General features: G+C 43.3%; 2 protein-coding genes across 3 annotated transcripts in view; both read right to left on the minus strand.

Annotated features, from left to right (window-relative positions):
- The window catches only part of CSGALNACT2 (chondroitin sulfate N-acetylgalactosaminyltransferase 2), a 32847-nt gene extending 26195 nt beyond the window's left edge, over positions 1–6652 (minus strand). The window contains exon 1 of one of the 2 annotated variants that reach the window (XM_040606413.1): positions 6548–6652. The gene's annotated coding sequence lies outside the window, so the exon portion shown is untranslated. Of the gene's footprint in view, positions 1–3537; positions 3647–6547 lie in introns of those variants that run through there. The other variant, XM_040606414.1, reaches the window with a different exon arrangement.
- Positions 6653–17855: 11203 nt separating this feature from the next.
- The window catches only part of RET (ret proto-oncogene), an 88204-nt gene continuing 83396 nt past the window's right edge, over positions 17856–22663 (minus strand). Inside the window, exon 20 of the mRNA XM_040607262.1 lies at positions 17856–22506. Coding sequence (XP_040463196.1) covers positions 22349–22506 — 158 coding nt within the window. The 3' untranslated portion in view covers positions 17856–22348. The remainder of the gene's footprint in view (positions 22507–22663) is intronic.

Consider the following 22663-nt stretch of genomic DNA (forward strand, 5'->3'; position numbering starts at 1 on the left):
GGAATTTTTATAAACCTCTGTTGAGTTTTTGCAGGTTCCTTGTGCCATTCCTCTGTTGTGCTCGTATTCCACTTTTTTTTTTTGCTAGTTTTGCTTCACAGCAGCGACATACAGGTCAGTACCACAGACACTTGTCACAGACTATTCAAAGTACCACATTTGACACATGGGTCCTACCTGACAGCAACTTCTGTTATGTTACTTGAACCCTGTTTTCAAGTTTTGTTACCTTATCCTCTTGTCCCTTTAGACAGCCAACTGAAACCTCTATCACCCTTCCACCTCTCCATCTAGCTCGGTAAAATGCTAATAGAAGCTCGGGATCTTACACAACTAAGCAGCAACTCCGAAGGGTTAAATGCAAAAATTCAAAGTCACTGTATTATGTCTGAAATCTGAAGAAAAAAACCAAAAACTTAAACATATTTATCATAGCAGAATCTAACACAGCATTTTGCATGTTAGAATTCAGTTCTGTTCCAAATACTGGGAGCACTGGGGCAGTTTGCCCTGCACAGACATCTTACTGGAGCCCTGCTTCCAGGGTGTGCTGGGAAGAGGCTGGCACACCAGTCACACCAGCCTCTGTCCAGCCAGCACTAGCTGCAAGCAGTACTCATCCTCCTACCTTGCAAATTCTACATCTCTTCTTCAGAAGACTTCTACCCATATCAGAAGCTCCCAGATCACATGAAAGATGGACAAAACTACCATCATTCAGCAGTCTTAATTTCCACTCTGCCAGAGCACTAGGAAGACATGCAAGCCACCTGCTGCCCCTGGGGCTGTGAGTAGTAGCAACAGTGCTGACAAATGTCTTATCATTTTTGACACCACTGCTTGAGGAAACCTTTAAGAGACAGCAGAAGTGCTAAAACAAGTCATCTGAAAGCTATCACCCAAAACACTCTTCCAGGACAGATTTTATTGCATAGAAACGGATGACTTTGCCCTCCATATAGTTCCAGAGACTCTAAACTGGGCTCAAGGCTAGCACTTTCTGTTTTCCAAGTGTGCTTCAAGACACATGCTCCTTTACCTCGTTGCTCTCCTTCAATGCATTTCCACTACTTTAACGCAGCAGCACACCCAAGGAGCTTCAGTTGTTTCCTGTGCACCGCAGCTCAATGCCTGCCCTTGCAACAGCAGCACAAACTCAACCCAGAAGAACTGTTTATTTCTACTGTTTCTATGGGGAAGATACACATAAGCAAAGACCAGATACACATAGTGAAGTAGCAGAAAACCTGTGTGGTTACCTACCTTGCTAGAATTATTTATCACATGATAAATGTCATAGGATGCACCCACAACATCTACAAACAGAATTATTTGCAGCATCTATGTACAGCTGCACTTCAGCCATCGGCCTTAAACTCTCACAGCTTCCTGATAATAAATGCCAGCAAGCCAGAAACTGTCCTTCCATGTCTTTCTCGGGCCCTAATAATTTTTTCAGATGCCAGCTGCACTCTTCCTTACAACATTATCTGGGACTAGTCACCTTGATTTCCAAATCCTGATACAGTAATACAGAACTAGCCTAGCTTCATGTAGAACTCGGGTCTCCTACAATTTTGGTCTTTTACGCAAGCACTGATCTACTGTCTTGACAAAAAAGCACGATTAACAGTACAGACACATTAACCTCCTTTTGTGGTCGACATTCATTTACCAAAGTTAAATACGTGAAGCAGATATCTACATAGGGATAAAAAACCCTAAGCTGTTCAGCAGTTTTACTTGGAATAATTTAGTATGTGCAAGTATTGTATTTCTAAGTGTACCTTTAACTCCTAGCTGTTCTGTGTTATTTTACCTTTGAACACCTGAGAATCAGCCCTGAGTTATGTTCAGCTCAACAAGAGGACTGCTGCCAGTGACACCCACCAAGTATGCGGCAGGACCCGTCTCCAGAGAATTTGTTAGCCATGAAAGTATTTTACTTCTATTTTACAGCTGGAATACTGGTTTCCTTTAACAGATATTTGCCACAGTATGCCAGAGGAGAGTAAACTCAGTTCCCTTAGCTTCTGGGAGAACAAGCGCCAGAAGTGTCTGCCCACCCGACCCTCTCCCAGCATCAGCCCAGCCATCCCCACACTGCCCAGTCAGCTGCGCTGCTCCAGCTCTGCGTGTTTTTTCTTCAGTCACCTATTGTGTACTTGCAGGCAAACTCCTGCAGGTAAACACGCATACCCCTCTGACTACTGCAGTAATGCATTCATGGACAATTCAAGGTCATTTCTGGCCACAGTGGAGAAGCTGATGGGAAGACCCACTTTTGACACCAGAAGGACACGTATGCTGGCTGGCAGGTGGCAATCCAGGCTTTCCAGACAGCTGCCCTATGTGACCTCCCTACCAGAAAGCCCAGCACAATGAAGTAGAAGGAATCTCTTCCAGAAGCTGCTTCACCAGTGAAACAGCACTGTTCAGTACGGGCGAGGAAGAAAGGGCAAGAGAAACAGTGAGACAGACCTGCCCTTTATCATCCACCCACTCTGCCAGTGAAAATAATACAAAGGAGGAAGAAGGTGAAAATAAAACTCCGTCAGACCTGCCCTTTCTGCCACCCACCAACATGATCCTCCAACACACATGCTGAGGAGACATGCTCACCCCCCACTGCCGGCCAGGGAGGCAGACGGGATCCACACCAAGAATTTCCCAGGACCATGTTAAAGGCTAAAGGAAGCGACCAGACCCAACAGCACGGTGCTGGAAGGCACCTGTCCTGCAGGCAGACACTAACGAGTACACAGGCCAACCACTACAGTCATTTTTGGTTACAGTTGGAGATGATTAAGAGTGGCAGGAAATGGCTAGATTAAAAAAAGTACCTGCAAGGTTTCCTCACATGATAGTTTCCTCGCCTCAAGTCATGTATCTGGATGCTCTGAACTTTGCTTTGCAACACCAACATTCACTCCATGGATACTCTCCCCAGCACTCACATGCGCACTCACAGCACCTGGAATGGCTTGCCAGCTTTATCAGCTTGCAAATCAGAGCTCTAGAGCATTTAGTTTGTGAATGGGAAAAGCCTTTAAAAACAGGCAAGGCAAAGCAGAGATAATTCCAAAATATTCTTCCCACTGTACTCCACTCTGAAACAACTGGAGCAAGTGTCTCCTGCCAGCCTTACCATACACACAGGAGCAGCAGTGTGGACGGCCTGTGCCAGCACAGAAGCCTCACATAGGCTTTAGTGTGCCATATCTTCACATGCAGCAAAGTCTTCCAGGATTAGGAAAAAAGGCCATTTTCCTTTCCCCTTGAACCTCTACTATTTAGTGACTACATACAGCTTGCAACGATTACCTAGTTACTCTTTCTTTTTAGAAAGAAGTTTCTCAGCTAGCAGTGACCATCAGAATCATCAATTTAGATTAGACACACAACAAGGAATAAGATACTCAAGAACCATTAAGCGCTCTAACCCACCTATCTGCATTATTAGGTATACAGAAGATATCTGAACCTTACTACAAAAATTTTTAAACAGGCTTAGATGAAATCAGCAGCTAGACACACCTGCAAAAGGCCTCAGAGTATCCTGCTCACTCCTTACGCACCAGAAGACACTCATGACAAGGAGGGCTGCAACTTCCAGAATTTTTCTTGCCTTCAGAAATGTTTTTTTGGTTTTTTTCCCCAGAAGAGCTTCAGAAAAAAGAAATTAAGAGTATTAAAGTCATTGTAAACTTCCAGATTTTTCTAATATGCAATAATAATAATGGATGTGCTGGGCTTTTCTAATCATCATTCAGAATGAAACTGTTCTGGCAGACAGTGAGAAGTGCTCTTCTACAAATTCCTCTTACAAGCTGTGGCTGTAACTCAGATTTCCCTTAAAAAAGCATTATGCTTCCTTATGAACACCTTGCAAGTTATGATCTCTTTTTCCCCACTTACAGCACTAGGCTTGCAAGAACATAATTAGCTGCATAGATAAAGCATAGTATTTTTTTTTTTTTTACAAAAGCTATTATGCTCCTGAAGCATTTTCATTCCATTACACCCTTTGAGTACTTTTTTTTTTAAAGACTCCCCCCCACCCCCCAAGAAAGTCTTGTGTTTTGAAATCCCTGTGTATTTGCTATTTTATTTTCCCAGAAGCAAGATTACTATGGTCTCTTCCCATACTTTCATTCTGGAGGGCTGGTCCTCTAAAAGAGTAGAAGTCAGATGAGCTAACGGGAAGCCAAGCACATTATTGGTTCCAGCACTTATCCAAAGCCTGAGTTTCATCCCACCTCCGTGATCCTGCCTCAGAATTATTTAAAGAAAAAATATTGCAAGTCATGAAGCTTGCTTCAGAATGACAAACCGTTTCAGAGTTAAGAACAATGTTGTGCAATTCTTTTTCTGCAGTTAAAAAACCTGGCCTCATATTTCTCATACCCTCCCTGCCCAATGTTTAGTTTTATCTTTTTTTAGAAGTTCAGGTCATTCTGGTGATCCTTTTTACAAAGAGGTCCACAGAACACTTCTGGCAAGCAGAACAGCAGCAGACCGTGATGCAGGGGTACAAATTATTGTGCCAGATATGCTTGTGGGTTTTCTTGGCAACAGACCACAGCTACTCGTCATTTAACTATGTCCTCAGATGATGTTTCTCACTGACTTGGGAAGACCCATATCCCAGGGCTGGAACTTAAAAGCAAAGAATTTAAAATCAAAAATAATTTAGTGCAACTTCTACCATGATGCTGTAGCCCTAATGACAGGTTTGGGATTTTCTGTTTCTTTTTTTTTTTTCCCCCTCTCTTCCCCTTTTAAGCCTGAGGAAGAGACTGAAACAAAGTCATGGGATCAAGAAGGGAAAGAGCTATTCACAATCATCTAATCTTAATCACACTGAAGTTTTCATGTGTTTCCTCCAGGAACAGACAAGCTAAACAATTTCTATTCGTGCCACACAGTCCTGTACTTCAAAAATCATTGCTCCTCCTTCCATTCTCTGCCTCCTGACAGCTGAAGACAGCGGTGCTGTAGCAACACTCAATGTGGGTCCCCTGGTATTTACGACAAGGACTTACTGGCAGAGAGTCTCCTATAAAAGCCTCAGGGTATAATCGAGGCTCATAGCTAACACCAGGTCCGCAAAACGCATGTCCCTCCACGGACAGCTACTGGGAATACTTCCAAGCCACTGTCTTTAACAGTGTTTGAGGACTCACTGTCTAGCTAATAAATATAGGAAAGGCAGAAGTTTCCTTCAAACACACTAAAGCAGGATAGGAGCTTCCAGCTAGTCCATGCTGGAGAAGAATAAACTGTCTCACCCGTGGGTCCTGGCATTCAGTCACCAAGAAAAAAGGTCTTTTACCGTATGACCTCTGTTTGAGGGATATTTACTCTGTTAAAATAACCTGGCTCTTTTCTGCGGCTCTCCTGAGCGGCCCGGCAGAGCAGCAGGCTGCCCTCAGCACTCACCCATCATCTACGAGCTCAGCAGAAGAGATCCGTGTCTCAGTTTCCATCTGATTAAGGGACTTGCAAGGGGGTAAAAAAAACCCAACCAAAAACAAACTACAAAACCACAGAATAAACTAAATGTTAATTAAGCAGAACTGGATAGTACTTCTCTGAAAACATGTAGTATCAAGTTTAGCTTTTTGTATGCTCAGCTGTAAAAACTGCCCTGCAGATCGCAACAGCCAGTTTCTGCTGGAGCACTCCTCCCGCAAACGAGTTCGCTTCAGGATTAACAGGCCGGTAACGGCGACACAGTTTTATTTTTTAGATGTTCCATATCAAAACGTTCCACCCCTGCGGGTTTACAAGAGCACGGAATCCACTGCGCGAGAGCCCGGCCGGCAAAGAGCCGCAGACACAAGCCACAGTCAAGCAAGTCTGAAACATCCCACTGGAAGGAATTCAGCGCCCTCTCACGCCCCGTGTTTCGGGGGGCTCGGGGCGGTGCTGGTGGAAGGCACCGGGTCTCGCAGCGGTCCGGGCGAGCGGCCCCGCAGCCCCGCTAGCCCGGGGGGAACACGGCCCCGCTCCCCGAGGCGCCCCGGCCCCCCCACGCGTGCACCGCCGCAGCCGCGCTTCCCAGCGCGCTTAAGGCCAGTTCACACAATGGAAACGCGCCCGCCAGCGGGCAGAGATGCATTTTATTGTAGAGACAGCGCCGAGAGCCGCCCGGGGTACGGCGGCCCCTCGCCTCGGCCCACACCCCCGGCCGCCACCCGCCCGGCGCAGCGGGGCCCCGGGTCGCCCCGGGAGCGCACCCGCCCCCCCTCAGCCCGGCCGCGGGTGGCCTCAGCCCCGACACACGCTCCGCGCCGCCGGAGCCGCTCCCGGCCGGCAGACGGGGGCCGGCGGCGCCGCGATGCCGTTACCCGCCGGGCTCCCGGGGCGCCTGCCCGGCACCCTGCGCCGGCAGCAGAGAGGCGGCAGGGAGGCGGCCGCGGGCCAGCCCCCGCGGCGGGGCCGGGAGCAGGTGAGGGCAGGAGGAGCCGGGTGAGGAGCGCGGCGGGGAGCGGGGGAGCGGGAGGGCCGGGGCGGCGGAGGGGCGCGGGGCGGCCGTACTCACCGCTCGGGCCCCGCCGCGGAACCGCGACCCCACTTCCTGTGCGCTAGGAAACGGGCGGGCGGGGCGCCTCCGCCGCGGCCCTTAAAGGGGCCGGCACCGGCCGCCCCCGACCGCCCCCGGGGCGGGACCCCGCCGCAGCCACCTCCGCCTCGCTCTGGCAGCGCCTTCCCCCGCCCCACACGTGGCGGCGACCCGGGGGGCAGCGGCGGGGCTGCTCCGGGCGCGGCGGCGGGGGGGGGGGGGGGGGGCGGCCCGGCCCAGCGGCTCCCGCACAGCCTGAGGCGGCGGGGCGGGGCGGGGCGGGGCGCAGCCCGGTGCCGGGCGGCAGCGCTGGCAGGGCCATACTCGCACCCGCGTGTGGCCGGTAACGCCTCACCCTCGTCTGCCGGGCAGCGCGGGCCTGGGCACGACTGTGCATCACCCCAGCGGCCCAGGCCGCGGCGTGTTGCCCGGGGCGTGAGGGGACGAAGGGCCCACCCACCCCCAGCCCCCCGGCCAGCGCTGCCAGGCTGGCACCGGGCCCCTCGCCGCTGTGTCAGCCGTGGGCACGCCCTGCACACCGGTAACAGGGAGGCCGCTGTGGTGCTGGGGACACGCGTGGCGCTGGGCCTGCCACCCTGTCTCGCACAGCTCTGCAGGCCGCGTGGTGTCCTGTGCCCTGCGGCGCCTGTGCCTTCTCTGGGCACAGCCAGGCACCGGCGGGCTCGGGCGGCACATGTCCTGTGCCAGCCACAGAGGTCCAGCACCAGCTCAGCGATGCAGAATTTTGCAGCGCTAACAAAACCATAGAACAGTGATGCGGCCTTCATGCTGGAGGTGCAGGGCCTACCTCATGCAGAATTTACTGATAATTATTTTCTACTTACCTGAATATTTATTTACAGTTCTGTTATTTCCAGAACATTCTGTTATATTATTATTTTTTTATTTTTCTGCAGGGATCGACTTGAAAGGAATCGTGGCTTAGGATCTCATGCACTGTTCAGCTGCCTGTGTGAAGGGTGGCCTGTAACAGCTTAAAAGGCTAAGGCCAAGAACAGCTCAGGGGGCGGGTGAGATAATAAAGTTCTTTCACAACCATATATCAAATGTTTCTGGCCCCACTCATCAAAAACAGGATCTTACTCACTCAAAAGCAAGTAAAGGCTCATTCTGTAAAGACGTGCAACCCCCCACTTGACGTCACTGCTGGTTTGCCTGCGACTGCTCACCTGTCTGAGAGGCAGGCGGGTGCTCTCCAGAGCAGAGCACGCGATGGTCTCGGCAGCAGAGGCAGCCGCCTCTGTCCCGTTACTGCTCTGTTGAGGTCTGCGCCCCATTTAGCGCAGAGCAGCCCTTTGTCTTCAGGCAGAAGGGGACCTGTTCATAAATAGCGACACCGCACAGCCTGGGAAGGGGCTGGGTGTCCAAGGGCCTGGTCTGTTAGGTCTAGATTTCCAGCCCTTAGACAAGAAAGGTCTTTCCAAGGAATACCTTAAATAAACGGTGATTTTGAATAGACAGGGTTTTCCCATGTGAACTGAGAACCCTGTTCTTACTCTTTGTTGTCAGGTTCCACTTCACTGTACTGGTCCATTAACAGGAACACACATGAGGCTGGTGTGCCCAGCCATCCATGCACGCCCTTTCCTATCCTTTGAAGCTTGTTATGGGACTGGATCATCAAAGTTAGGTACCCATCAAAAATATATTTGAAGGGGCTCACAGAGGAGTTACCGAAAGATTATAGATTTTCACATAGTTGTTCCTGAAACCAGCTGCACATGTGTTCATTCTTTTTTTTTAAACAGTATGTAAATATACTACTATTTTAAACCTGACCTCATGCAAAGTTTCAGTATTGCATATTACAGATGACTGTTGAGTACCCATCAGCTCCTGCGTATCTTCTGTGTTGAGGTAAATCAGCAGGAGTTTACTCGACACCTGTGTTATTTCACTGATACTGGAGACTGCAGTGTTCTGTAAACATACTAGTATTTGGAAGTACGAGAAGGTAACAGAATGGAAATTACTGACTTCATTAACAAACGCTACAATATAGATCTCCAACAAACTGTGACAACCCTGCATCACCCACTGGTCAGTCTACAAAGAGCAACCAGGCTCTGAATACCGTCCTTACGGCTTCCCAGGTACCGCTTTTCTGCACAAGAGCTGGTTGCCACTACATGGAGAGATCTCTGCAGCACCTTACAGGAGATTGTACACAGAATACTTCTTCTTTGAGTGCCATTTTCCTCTAGAGTTCCTTCACTTCCAGAAAGACTATTTTAATTTTTTTCAGATGGAGAGAAGGAAAGAAAGATAGGTTTCTAAAACTCCAGTAATAACAATTTGGGTATTCATGGTCATCGCTGTATAAGAGGTCTACCACAACAGGAAAAACGATGTTTTTGCAGTTATGTTGTGTATGACTTCCTGACACTTCTCTCAGAATGAGCTATTCCAAGATCAGACATTCCTTCACAGCTCAGACCTATATTTATGCTGACAGATGTTGTAGTTCCTATTTGGAGTTAGTCTTACAGGCCTACAGAGGAATTCCCGGTTTGTTTGTGAATAAAGCAGGCAATAAAAAATTTAGCAAATGCCTGTGATTGAAGATACAATTTATTTCAGCCTGGGGATTCTTCTTAGAGAGGTATTTGCAGACCTCCTAGCATCTGAAATCAGTAAATGTATACACACAGGTGACAGCTTTGGATTCTATTAAAATATTATGATAGGATGATTATTTTAGAGACACCGAGACAGACTTGGAAAATGTTTTGCTAAACTATGGTAAATGCTGTTCTTAAATTGGTACAGTTAGGGGAAAGGAAGTGGCTGGCGATAGCTTATTTGAGAAAGGAGAGTTTTCTAGAACAGCATTAGCTCCAGCCTCCAGTGGTTTTGGGTTTCTTTTCTTGCCCCCTTTTTTTTTAAGCGTATGTGTGGGCTGGAGAGGAAGAAACAATGAGGGGGGGGGGGGGTGTGGAAGAGAGGAGCTGATCTGAGAACATGATGCCAAAGTGAAGGAGTAATGTAAATGAGACCAAAGGAGAAAGGGAAAAAAAGCAGTCCTTCAACAGTGGATATTTTTGTTCTCTTATCCTCTCGAGCTGAAATGAAATGTGTATGTGGAATAAGAAAAATGATCTGTTATTTTGCCTGAAAATTCAGAGCTTTAATTGCCAAACAATAGTCATTACTTTGCCTTGACACAGGGCGCTTTGTCAAATACCACAGCTCAGCCTTACTGATGGCACAGTTCCAACATGATTCCATGTGAAGCCGTTTTCTTTATCCTTGTTTTAATTGTTGAAGATTATTTATAACAGATACTGAACAGCACAGCCACAAGTACAAAGAATTTTTCATAGACTGAAATAAACCATCCTACAGTACTTTAATCATCTTGATTTATATTTTCTTCCCTTAAAAGCCTCATTTTGAGCTTTTATTTTAACTTATATTCCATAACCTTTTGTCACTGGCCCTGTCCAAATACATCTTGTTGCTATGGGCAATGAAATAAGGGGTCATAGGAGAGGTGGCGTGCTGCAGTAGAATTAACTTATTTCTGGCTTGGGGAATGCTAACCTTGACCTTAGGTTCTGCTGACAACACTGTAGTCGTCAACCAGGTGACCAAAAGGCTAACTGGGGGCTCGCTTTGTGTGCGCCTCCCAAAGTGAAAAGGACACCATTACTGTCTTATTGTTACCATGGGGCATCTACGATGAGTATTAAAGGTGCCCGGAAAGTCTGGCTACTTTACTTCACTGCTTTAGGGGCTGAAATAATCTCTTGACTTACAATAGGTTTAGGAGACATGGTGTGTATGTAACATTACTTTGTCCCAGAACACCAGAGGAACTCTACCATGCAGTAATCTTCCTATACTTACTGTTACTGTTCCCTTTTATTTTGCATCGTAGCGACATTTTGATTTTGGCAATGCTTAGACTTTGGGCCTCTACGTCTTTGAATGCTGAAGGACTACATTTATTTATGTAGTGGTTTTGTACCAAATAAATACTAATTGTTTGGTATGATAGTGTACTAAAGTTTGGACCCAGAAGCATATAATTTATATAATGCTTGGGAAATTAACTGCTATAGATTGTTTTTTCCTGCTGTTTTGGGATCATGCTTGCTAAATCACTTCCCTTCAGAAATTCCTGTTAGAAAACAGCCTGTACAGACTGTACCAATCACAGTATCAACTGACTTTAAGTTTAATGTAGAGTCCTTCTATAAATTGAAGCAGGCTCAACAATTATTCTACTCATTCATGAAAACAAAAGACATCCCCTATCAGAAAAGCTAACTGATATAATCACAGCTGTAAGTGAATGTAAATAAGATTTAATTTTATCTATTGTCTGAAAAAGCTTTCTGCTGGTAACAAAAATGCTTACCATAGTCCACTAGCTTTTTCTTTGAATCGTGATAATTTAACTTAATTAATGGCCAAAGTGTATGGAAAAGTGTATGGAAGGATATATCAGAATTGCTTGGATACAATCTCTTAAAATAACTTTCTCTTTTTTAAATCAGTACATAGTCACTGTTAGCCACAAGTGTTTTCTGAGCTTTTTGATGGTAGCAAACAGATCCCAGAAACGTTACTGTACAAGAAGTATGAGTGTCACTTTTGTTTGTGCCGCAGAGCAATGAGAATGCAGAAGGGGAATTGCAGGGAGCTGCGTTAAGTGCCCGGGCTCCGCTGCCTGTTCCACCTGAGAGCAGCAGGCAATATTCTGCAGCAGCAGCTGATCATTTTTCCTGGCCATGTGGCCTTATTTTTTCTGGCAGGCACAATGGGTTGTGTGCCCAGGGCTCCACTGCTCACTTGCAACTGCACTAAGGTATCACAGCAGACTAACCAGTTACAACACATCTGGAAAGTAATCCACATATGTAGCGCTGGAATTCTGCTTGGGTTTATTTCTGACTATTCCAAGACACCTTTACTGTATAGCTTCTCGTCTAACGACACCAAGAAGCACTTTAGGCATTTATCTAAAAAGAGAAGACAATTTTGATACAAATATGTTGACTATAAAGCATCCCTGAAACAAGTCCAGGCAGCTGTATATATTCTGTACGTAGAATGGAAAACACATTAGGAGGATTTTGACTAGAGGACTCAATATTATGCAAAGCATACCAAAACCGACACATTCCTTTTTTTTTTTTCCTTCTCCAGTATAGCAGAACAGTAACCTCTTGAAACTATAAAGTAATATACTTAAAATCAGTCCCATTAAATTACTTTTTAAACCATAGATTTCTCTGTCTAAGATGCGGAAAGATAAATACGTTAGATCATTCTATAGATGAGATTTAAGCCAGGCAATCTTTCATGAGCATTCCTTGCCTAAGAAGATAACAGTATAATTTATCAAGGCTTTTGCTTGGTTATCTGGCTGGGTTCTTTTTTGTACTTGAAAACCTCGTGCACCAAAGCTCAAGCTATTCAGATCAATATCTACATTAAATACAGTATCTTCACAAGAGGGAAATATTTGTGCTTCCTTCATCTGAGATGCTTCATGTTTTATACAAAATTTTCAGTATATCAGTATTTAATATGCCTTGCTGCATGATCTGTCGTACCCACTGAGCCTGTCCAGCAGTCAAAAAAACCACCACCACCTTCCACACAAAATAAAGACCAAACTGTAAGGAGGCACAGTACAGAGACGATCATCCATGCTGACAGATTAGCAAACAGTTAGTACAAAGCTGGTGTTCATTTCTTTGTGCAACAGACTGGGCCAGAAACAAAGAAACTTCTCATGCATTCATTGTCTGTACTGTGCTGGCCCATTCCTGGCAATACGTACCTACTCCACTCCGGAGTGGAGTATCTTTTGCCAGTGGTAGCTCCAGGCTTGTCTGTCACCGCCCAAAAAACGTCTCCCTTCCTCTGAGTCCAAACTCCAGTCAGTTCATAAAATAAGCTATGTTTGTTTCTCTTGTTTCTGGTGCCACTCATTGTTGCCTATACATCATTAAAATGTTTTTAGGTGCAACATTTTCCATATTTGTAAACTGTTCCTCCCATAAAATAACTTGGAAATAATAGTGAAATCACATGATGACTTTGATTTTATTAGTAGTGCTTTACTATCAATGGCTGGAAAATTCTTACGATGTTGAAACAGTGTAAGGCAAGGCTAAAGAAAGGTAAGATGTACGCTGGTCCCTCATCAAGAGGGACCCTCCTGGGTACTGCAGAATATCAACAGACAACCAGAAGAAAATACCATACCTCAACTGAGGAGTTGAAAATACTATGTTTAGATTTTCATGGAAATCAGCATCTGTTCCTGTGGTGCATAAAAACAGCGGCTCATTTTGAGAAATGTGTTAAAGCCAGCTGTTGAGACTTCACTATTATCATTACAAAACCAGTTGGTAAAGATGGACTGATCTGCAAAGGCAGGATCAAACGTCACTGCACTACCTTCCTAGCAGCCAAAAAAGCTCCTCTCCAATTTTTTACTTATAACATCTGTTTTATCTTTATCTTTGTTAAGAAAAAGCTTTGCTAATGGGCATCTTGCAACGGCTTACATCCGTCGGTAAAATGGGACTCCAAATTAATTTTGAAGCAAGATTTAACATTAGAAATGCAATCATAGGAGAACTGAATAGCAAAACACTTTGAAATTCACTTCAGTTTGTTCCCACTCCTTCTCAAGAGCAAGGGAAATTTGTTCCTGCTTCTCCTTTCCTGCTCCTATTTTTAGAACTAGAATGAGAAAGACATGATCTGGCAGCTGTGCCACATTTAAATTAAGAAATATCAGGTTCAGAAGTATTTACTAGATGGAATTGAATGGTTATAAATGACATTTCTATTCCATTTTTTTCTCTTTCTAGTTTAAATTTCAAGAATGTCAGTTACCAGTTCTGTGACTGTGCTAGACTTGTACTATTTTTCAAAACAAATCATATCTATGACGGGATAAGTACAGACATAAAAAGTTGTTGTTTTTTTTAAATTGTCTGTTTCTGCAACACAAGCATCTTAGAAACTGTGTGCAGGCTGTGTTAAAGTTAGACATACACCCAAAACATGAGGATGTGCATTACAAATGCAAATTATAAAATTTGGCTGTGTATAGCAGGTGAAAAAACCCACCTGCTTAACCTGCGCATGCCAACAGGCTGCTGCTAATTTTGTGTATGTTTGTGGGGGGTGAACATCTTCAAAATTGATCTCTTGGGCACAAGCCTGCTGCTTCATAGCTGGCACTGGTACAGGCTGGCTCTAAGGTTTGGTAAGACCTGGGCTAAAGGCAAGCAGCATGTCCCAAGCCCTCCAGCTAATAACGAGCCACGAGGCAGAACAGGCAATTAGGATGGCACTTACTTGGGGTATTTACACGGGGAAACCCCAGCAGGGCTGGGGTTCCGGGAGGATGCGGTGGTGCCAAAAGGAAGAGGTCCTTGGGCATCCCTTGCCCGAGATGGGTAACGGCCAGCAGCAGCACAGCTTTCTGTCCCAGCTCCCCCGGGCCCGCCGCAGCCTCCACGCTGCAGAGGGAGGTCAGAGCACAGCAAACCTGACGCTGGGGATGAGGAAGCACCGAGGGACTGCATGGAATAAGCAAGTAGGCTAAAAGCTCTAATCTCGGGGTTTAATTTAACTCCAGTATACAGAGTAATTTAGGGACTCGTGTTTACCTGCGACACATAGGGAGGTGCTGTTTAACTGCTGAGGGGGATGCAGTATTTTTGTGAGCTTTCTCTTGAAGTGTGGATTCTAGGGGCGATATGCAAGGTACAGTACAGTACCTTTCCCTCTGCTCCCCTGCGTGATGTTCCGATCCTGTAGGACAAGGTCTTTATGTCCGATGCCTTTTATAGCAATAAAGATAGCATGTGCTACTCATATTGCTGCATTTCAAGGTCTAATGCCACAAATAGTGTTCTGTGTTGCCTAATAAATACACAATTATCGTTGGAAATGGTAACTATTATAAGTAATCTCTAGTTTAAGGCCTGGCATTTCAAAACCTTCATTTCACATTTTGTAACATTCGTAAACCAAAATGGAGACTCAGTTAAGCAAGTCAAAATGATTCAAGAAACATTATTTCTGTTTGGTTAAAATGTTGTCTCTGATGACAACTTGCTGCAGTCTAATTTGATTGCTTACTTTATCTTTGTGCATAGCAAATGGTGATAAATATCTTTCAGTATAAATGAAAATATTCTCAGTAGTGTTTTTCCAAAACCCCACATCATCTGTTTCTGCTCAGTATTTAACAAATCGTCACAGTTCATTTTAACAGATGATCCTGGAAGAGCAGCACTGGGTGAGACTTCCAGCAGTCACGTTTTAAAACAAAAATCCTTATAAACAGCATAAACTTAATGCTTTTCTATTTGCTACATCTGGACCAGGCCACTGTTCAGAAAGCCTCTCTACACAGGAAAACCAGTTCAGCGTGTGTTTGAATGATATCCTGACTCAAGGCTAAAATCTCTCTCAATTATTTATACCCTGTAGCAGAAAGAAGCAGTCTAGGCTTCTGCTGGCAGATCAATCACTGGCAGGCCTGGCCAGACAAAAATGATCTCGGAGAACAATGAGCTCCACTTGCTTCTTGCTGCCTGATTCTTGAAGCTGCATACACATTTATCAAAATATACTACAAACCTGGTATTTATCTCCTAGGTATTTCCGTAGGCTTTTCCCACGTTTCAGTCTTCACAACGCTCTTCCAAACTTTTCTATCATCTTTACCAGCTTTCTCAAGAAATGAGAGCAGCCCTCTCAAGCAGCCTCCTCGTCTGTCATATTAGGCACTGTGTACTTGGGATTCCACTCTTTTGATATTTTCCTTGGAAGGTTGCAATAAAGTTACTCCAGATTTATTCCTTTTTTTTTTTTTTTTTTTGGTAAAATACTCTTGAATAAATGGATACTATTCTTATTATTGGTAGCAATTTGGTAAACGAGTAGTAACAGTGTATCCTACTGTTTTATTGTTTTGCACTGGGCTGCGTCTTACTTAAAAAATCTGAAAGAGGAAGTGGGATTGTTATTTTTTCCCCAAAAATAACCTTAAAATTTACCCAAATATAGGCAAGCAAGAATCTTAGCAAACCAAATTCTTATAATACATGTTCATTTGATTTAGTTTTATTTAAAAAATTTAAAACGCTTCCATCCTTAAGCATAGTAAATTCAGTCAGGAAATTGCATTGGCAGGGAGCTATGAAAAATGGCAGATGTTGCAAATGAAAATTGGTGCTGACATCAAACTCTTTTGGCTAGTATCACATCAGGAGGGAAAGCCCTGAACAGCTGAAAAATTATATAAGGGCTTTAACAAGTACTTACGTGACCTGCAGAATGCAGAGACATCAGACTGGAAACTGCAACGTTTGACCGATGTCCAGATCTAGGCTGAGGTTCTACAGGAATTCAAATCTGTGGCCGTATCGTGGGCTAAAAAAATGAAGTTTGGCAGTCCAACCTTTCTGTAGTTGTTCTGAACGAGGTTTCTACCAGCACACATCAGGCAGAAACTTAGGGAAATGCATATGTGCTCCAACCAAACCAGCTTCATTTGCGTCTGAACCCAGGCTGGGTCTGTTCACGTCTCTGAAGCCCCTAAAGACGCAGAAGGTTTGTTTTGGCATTTCCAAACCTTTCTTTTGTTGCTGAGCATTTGTTGAAATTGGAAATCTAAATGTTTTTGGCTAGTGATAATTGCACATTTGGAGAGAATCATATAAACAGATTGGTTAGCAGTGGGAGCCCAGTGTTGGAACTACCAAGGGGTTTTAATAGCTACAGCTTTCTGTGGGAGGAGATGTGTTAGCTACAACCCCATGGGATGATTTTAAAGGTCTTTTCCAACCTAAACGACTCTATGATTTGATGTAAGAATAACTTTCTCTTTTCTTAATAGCCTCAGAGCTCTGGGCATATACAATCACAAACCATGCTGTTTATTAGGTACCAACCTACCACGTACATTAACTTCTCAGTTCAGATCAGGACTATACTTTTAAAGCGCACCTCCATTTTTAACTTCAGATTGCTGTTGTTACATGGCAAGGTTTAAGAACTGAGTGTAAGACTAGACCTGTGCTTCCCAGCACGCCTCCCTGGAGCCCTCCCCTGACACCGTCCGTTGGCCTGTGCCTGGGAGACACGATGTTTCTGCCGATTCTGCCCACTCGGTAGCCTGTGCGCTCACAAGCTTCAGTGGTGAGAAGACTACGAATAGAAGAAGGGGTCCCTGTCTCTTCACCACCTCAAATCCTTCTGTCCCTTTGGTATATGGAAAAGTCCGCTGGGGGCAAATTCACATTCCTGCCCAGATGGGATCACATGGGGAGTGAGGGAACAGTGGGGTGACAGCCGAGAAGAAAGAGAACACACCCCTGGTCTTCGCAGTCTCACCTGCTGACTCCTGTCCAGCAGATGTAGTGCTGGTGTGGTCTGTAGTAACTCAGCAACTACTTTTGGCACCAGCGTTGTGAAAGATTAAAATCTTACGTGTCTGCAGAATTCAATATTAAATTATTTCACAAACATATTTCTAAAACTAAGGGCCAAGACGTGTTGGCTTACGTTCTTTTCTGTCCTCCAGGTAGAGGAGATTATGCAATACATAAAACCCCAGTCCTGCTACAAGAGACATGCTTTTGAGCCAAGGACCTGTATGTCCCTTTCGGGACATGCCAACACATTTCTGAACTTAGGAAATAATCATAATTTATGGCTCTGTTGATAACAATCTCTTCCAGAGAGGGTGAGAAAATGAAGCTTATAGATCAGCTTCCCCCGCAAGTCTTAACTTAATGCTTTATTTGTATGTCATCTTGTAAATACAAGAGGAAATTTATACCGAACAGTGGTCTAACCTAACTGCCATGGGAGCTTCTGCAGGTGCCAGGCCGATGGGACCTACCCCTTAACTACAGGTGTGCCAGCTACAGTGACCGCCTTTACCCTCATACCCTACTAATGTTTTAAAATACGGTATGGGCAGCCACATTCAGTAATTCTGCCCATTGCAACTAGTAGTTCTTTCCACTGCATCGATATTGTGATAAAATAAGCATCTTTTATCTTTTTATATTGATATTTTGAGTCAAGATTTGCCCATTGGCTATGCTTTCTCTCCATTAAAAGCAGCAGAGGTTTATCAGGGACATGAGGGGAGGTGACCGAGGTCAAAGCTGAGTGCTTTGTGAAAACCCAGTCCATTTTTATATTTGACAGCCAATAAAAAAACCCGAACCAAACAAAACACCTATTGTAAACATCACTATTTATTCAAAATATGCATATTACTTGCTATCAGTGTAATGGTTTGCACTTCTACAAACTTCTGTGCTTAGCTGATTAAATGGAAAGTTTTTCTTGTGGCAAGGTAAAAATGCACTTGAACCAGTTACCTTATATGTTAATACACATTTTCTTATATCAGCAATGATAGAAATTGAACTCTCAGTTGGTACCTAATGACAATAATCATTACATTGTCAGTTATTTCAAAAGTTACTGATTTTTTTAACTACCTTGGACATGAACGCACTTTTCGTTCATTCTCTTCTCTAATAGAGAAACTGGGAAAGTTATTTCTTGACATGTACAACTGCAATGCTCTCAGATTGTTCATACCATTTTGGATTGGCCTGTAATCCATGCAAAACAGCTCCCAGATGAGATGAAGTTGGATTTTTATGAAATGTACCTTATTAGCCCAAAGGAAGGAGCCAATTATTTCAGATGAGCTTAAGGGAGGTGTACTTATCTGTACTCAGGTAGGCAAAACCTTTTTACTTAGTTTCAGAACGTTATCAGCAAAATTAACTTTCATAACAGCTCAAAGAAATACATTTTTAGCAAGAAATCTGTTGTGTTGAGATACCATGCAACCCTTTACAAAACCAGGTAAAACCAAAAAATACACCATGAAAAGAGAGGAACTAGTCACCTTCTCAAAATGCATTAGGAGTCTATATCTCTCTGTATCATAACTGGAAGACACAGGTGTTGTCCCAAAGAATTAGAAATGAGAAACAAATATGAAGTGCAGCTTACATCGTCTCTTTACTGAAGCAGTTAATACTGAACAACATTTCATTCACTGTCTCTTCTAGATACACGTTAGAGAGACATTTGTGCTTACCTGTCTTCTAGCGTCTAGTACCTGCTTCTAAATACTACTATTAGATAGACAAGTTACAACATTGTGCTAGGGATGGGTAGACCTGGGCTACTCCTACGTTATATTTTGTTAATATCCTTTGTACTTTTGCTAGCAGATTATTGGGATATTTGATTTTAGACCAGCAAATGTTTATGACTGATTTATTCATGAATGATTCCACTAACTTCAGAGGGGCTAATTGAATTAGATGAAGATAGATGCAGGGGACCTGAACAGCTTAGGTTTTCTTATGAAGATTTTGCATACTTTTATACATCTTTAGGGAATCATAGGGTTCTTTTTTCAGAAAGACAGCTCAGGCTGAAAAAGGCAAACCATTTATCTCACTACGGACAGTCTGCACCTTGTTTCTGAGGGAGTTGCTTGGCGCTACCTAGGAGGTGGTGCTGCTGAACGTCGTCTCTAGTATTTTGTTGTAAGTTTACCATCATAGCTGCAGTGAGAGACGCAGGGCTTATAGGTGGGCTGCGTTTTGAAACAAAGCATTTCAAAATTACAACTTTGTGGTTTCTTTTTTAACTTTTCAAAGTTACAGCAGCAATGTCCTTTTTTGGTATATTTTGAGGCTTGTGTTATTCATATAAAATTGATTATAAGATATCAAGGAATAGAAACTTATGGTTTTTTACTGTATGTTTTTGAGAATTACTTAGGTCCAGTTGAGCGAACCGTAGAGATTCTTACACATTTTGCATGACAAATTGTAGATAAACCCACATGATTTAAGTATTATGTACCTCATACTCAGAGGACAAGGTTTTTTTAAATTGCTATTATATGAAACAGGCTAATGTCTGCAGATTAACATCTGCAACCTCACAGTAGATTTTCTGAGTATCATACCTCTGGAAAAATTTGTAGAAATGAATATTACAATAAATGCCTTGTGCTGCTCTAAGTAATGACTGGAAGGACACATGAGATTCACCCTCTCCCCCATCTGTCACAACTCAAAGCACAGATGAGGTAAACCATGTCATCTCTGCAGATATTTAGAAAAGGCTGGCAGAAATTTTTAGAAAGTTATTCCCTCCAAGCTGTGCATTTAGGTGAGTCATTTGTTCTCTTCAAATTCACTTTACTCAGGGCAGCCAAGTGCCTAAGTATTTCTGGCACCGATGGAATAATCATCTGCAGTATCATTTTTTTCCCACATGGGAAGTACATTTACTCTCTAATGGGGAACTGAAACAAGGTTGTCACCATTCTGACTGTTGGCAGCACAGAACAAATAGGAAACACTTCAAGGGAAATATTTACAAAAATAGTGTACACAGAAGACATAAGAAGCTTTCATAATATGAATGAATTCTTGAAAGTAATAATCTATTTCTTACCAACACTCATGAGTAGGGAGTCAAATTTAGTTGGATTAGGAAACACTTGTTAAGAATTTTTCATTAATCGATGCAGGTAATTGTGCACTGCAAGTATAATGGTGAGCTGTGTATGTATTGTATATGCAGAACCTATGTCCGGTAACACAGGTGACAATAAATACTAGTGAAATTTTTCACAGGAATTAATGGTTGAAACAACATTAACTCATGCTGGAAGTCTAAAATACACGATACTTTCTGCATCTGCCGGTTATTTCAGCATCACTTACTACCCCGCTCACCTACTTTACAGCAGTGGTGGTGTTGCAGGGCTTTTCAGGTTAGCAGCTGGGCACTTCACATCTCCCAGCTGAATACTGTTGCTGCAGACAGCTGATAAAAAGAAATTCTTAATTTAAGGAAAAATAAAAATAAAAAAAAATCTTGATGCCTTGATTGCTCGTGGCAAATAAAGAATCCCCATTTACAGACATAAAATATAGGAAAAGGACCGGACAAAGTAAAAAATTACCACAAGTGCCATTTTTCTCTCCTTTTCTCATAGATCTCTCAATAGAAAAAAAGCCCATGTAACGGGCTTAATTTTCAGCGCCATTTATTTTAAAAGTATGCATTCTGGAGAGTTGTGTTGTGCCAGGGAAGACCACCATTGCATCGCAGCTGAACCCCTCCTGGATACATAGCTGTATCTGTTTACTCTACATTAGCATTTACACAACACAGCAAATACTGGGACAAAGAAAAAGTCACTCTGCTTGGTGCTTGCCTGAAACCAGGACAGGATCCGGTATGATACCCAACAGTGCAGGTATTTAAATTCCAACACAGCGCTTTCTATCCCACTTTTTTGTAAAATGAAAATCGGTGTTTGGGTTTTGGCAGTCTGACTCCTTTGTTTCTGAAATCACAGACTTTAATGGAAACATAAAGTTGATACACAAAACAACAGCCGGAAACAGCTAAATTGGATTGTAAGTGACAGGAGCAAGCTTTGGTAGAACTGGATTATTTAGAATAACCATCACAACGCTAACAACGAGTCACTCGGGATTTACGTCCCAACAATTGCATCAAACAGAAAGTTATCTTTAACCATATTAGATTACAAATAAAGACAAAAAGGTAGTGCTGAACTTTTCCTCTTCCACATAGAACACGACCCACAGTTTGATCGTTCTTCCAAATATCAAGTCAGTGTTGTAAGCACATTTTTATATTTCACCTTAACAAATTCCGATGACATTTTCCTTGATATAGTCTCATTAACAGTAGAGTTTTAGACCAATTTTGCTGTGCAAGTGTTGTTTAGACATGACTTTCAAGGTAATAGGTTTATTTGGTATTACGGCAGTGTCCTGTGCATGGCAGTGTATCCAATTTGGAGCCGAGAGGACTCCTCCAACCCACTGAATATGAATGCAAACAAAATCTCTTCAGTCGAATTCAATCTAAAAAAATCCTGTACGGTCTATTTTGAACTCATAAGAGGAATTATGATAGTACAAGATTTAACATTAGTAAGATGTAGGTGATGGAAAGTAAATTATGTCAGATGAACACTCTCGATTGCCATCAGTCTATACAGCTTATCTTGTATCAAATTTATCTCCATTGTGCTAAAGGTAAGAGAAGTCAAGACTAATAAAACAAATTCTCTTAAGACAAGACAATACATTTTACAAGACTTCAAATGTTGAATCTCAAGTCCTCTATTGAGTTACTTAATGTTTGCTTCCAAACCAAGACACAGGTTTCGTTAGTGCCAACATCATCGTAACACTTCTCATTTGATAGCAAGCTCAGTAATTTGGGAGCCTGTTTCCCCCCTCCCTTCCATATATTGTTTGTGCTTCCTGCTTAGATCAAGTGGTCATATGCTAACAGCCACTATAAAAGTAGCAGTTCAAGTACATTTTCCCATCCAAAAAAGCTGCATCACAGGAGGTTTAGTCTAAAAAACAGCGAGAATAGACTGCGAGGCCATTTGCAGTAAGAAGTCGCCAAATGGAACCGTATGCAAAATGGCAATCTAGAAAGACGTACTGGAACCACAACTCTTATCCAGCTTGATATGTTATGTGAAAGGGGAGATCACAAATCCTAGTGTCCAGCATGAATAACACACTTTAGAAACTACCAATAAAAGGGTTTGCCAATTTAAAAGTTAGTTGTTGATCGTACAAAGAACGAGCCAATGGACTTTCCATTCTTTGCATCTTTGTTCCCCTCAGGAATCCATTACCTTTCACAAAGAAAATTTTAGCTATCAAACTTGTCCATAAATTTTGCCGCTGAGTGTGAAACCATCCAGTTAGCATATACACTATCATTTGCATATCTTGAAAACACAGAGTTAGTGCCATCGAATCTTGTGAGTGGAACGGGGCTCTCCTCAGGCCAGTTCGGGTATGACATGCCTAAAAATGAAAACAGATAATTTTTTCTGCACTGAAGAACCATAACTTCACGTGCAGACAGTAAGGCCCTTGGCAAAACTCCCTTCAATATTTTAAGCCAGTCCACTGGATTTTGTCCCAAATCAATTCATATAAATGATGTTTCGAAATCCTTGAA

The sequence above is a fragment of the Falco naumanni genome, chromosome 9 (assembly GCF_017639655.2).
Source record: "Falco naumanni isolate bFalNau1 chromosome 9, bFalNau1.pat, whole genome shotgun sequence".
In the NCBI taxonomy this organism is placed as follows: Eukaryota; Metazoa; Chordata; class Aves; order Falconiformes; family Falconidae; genus Falco; species Falco naumanni.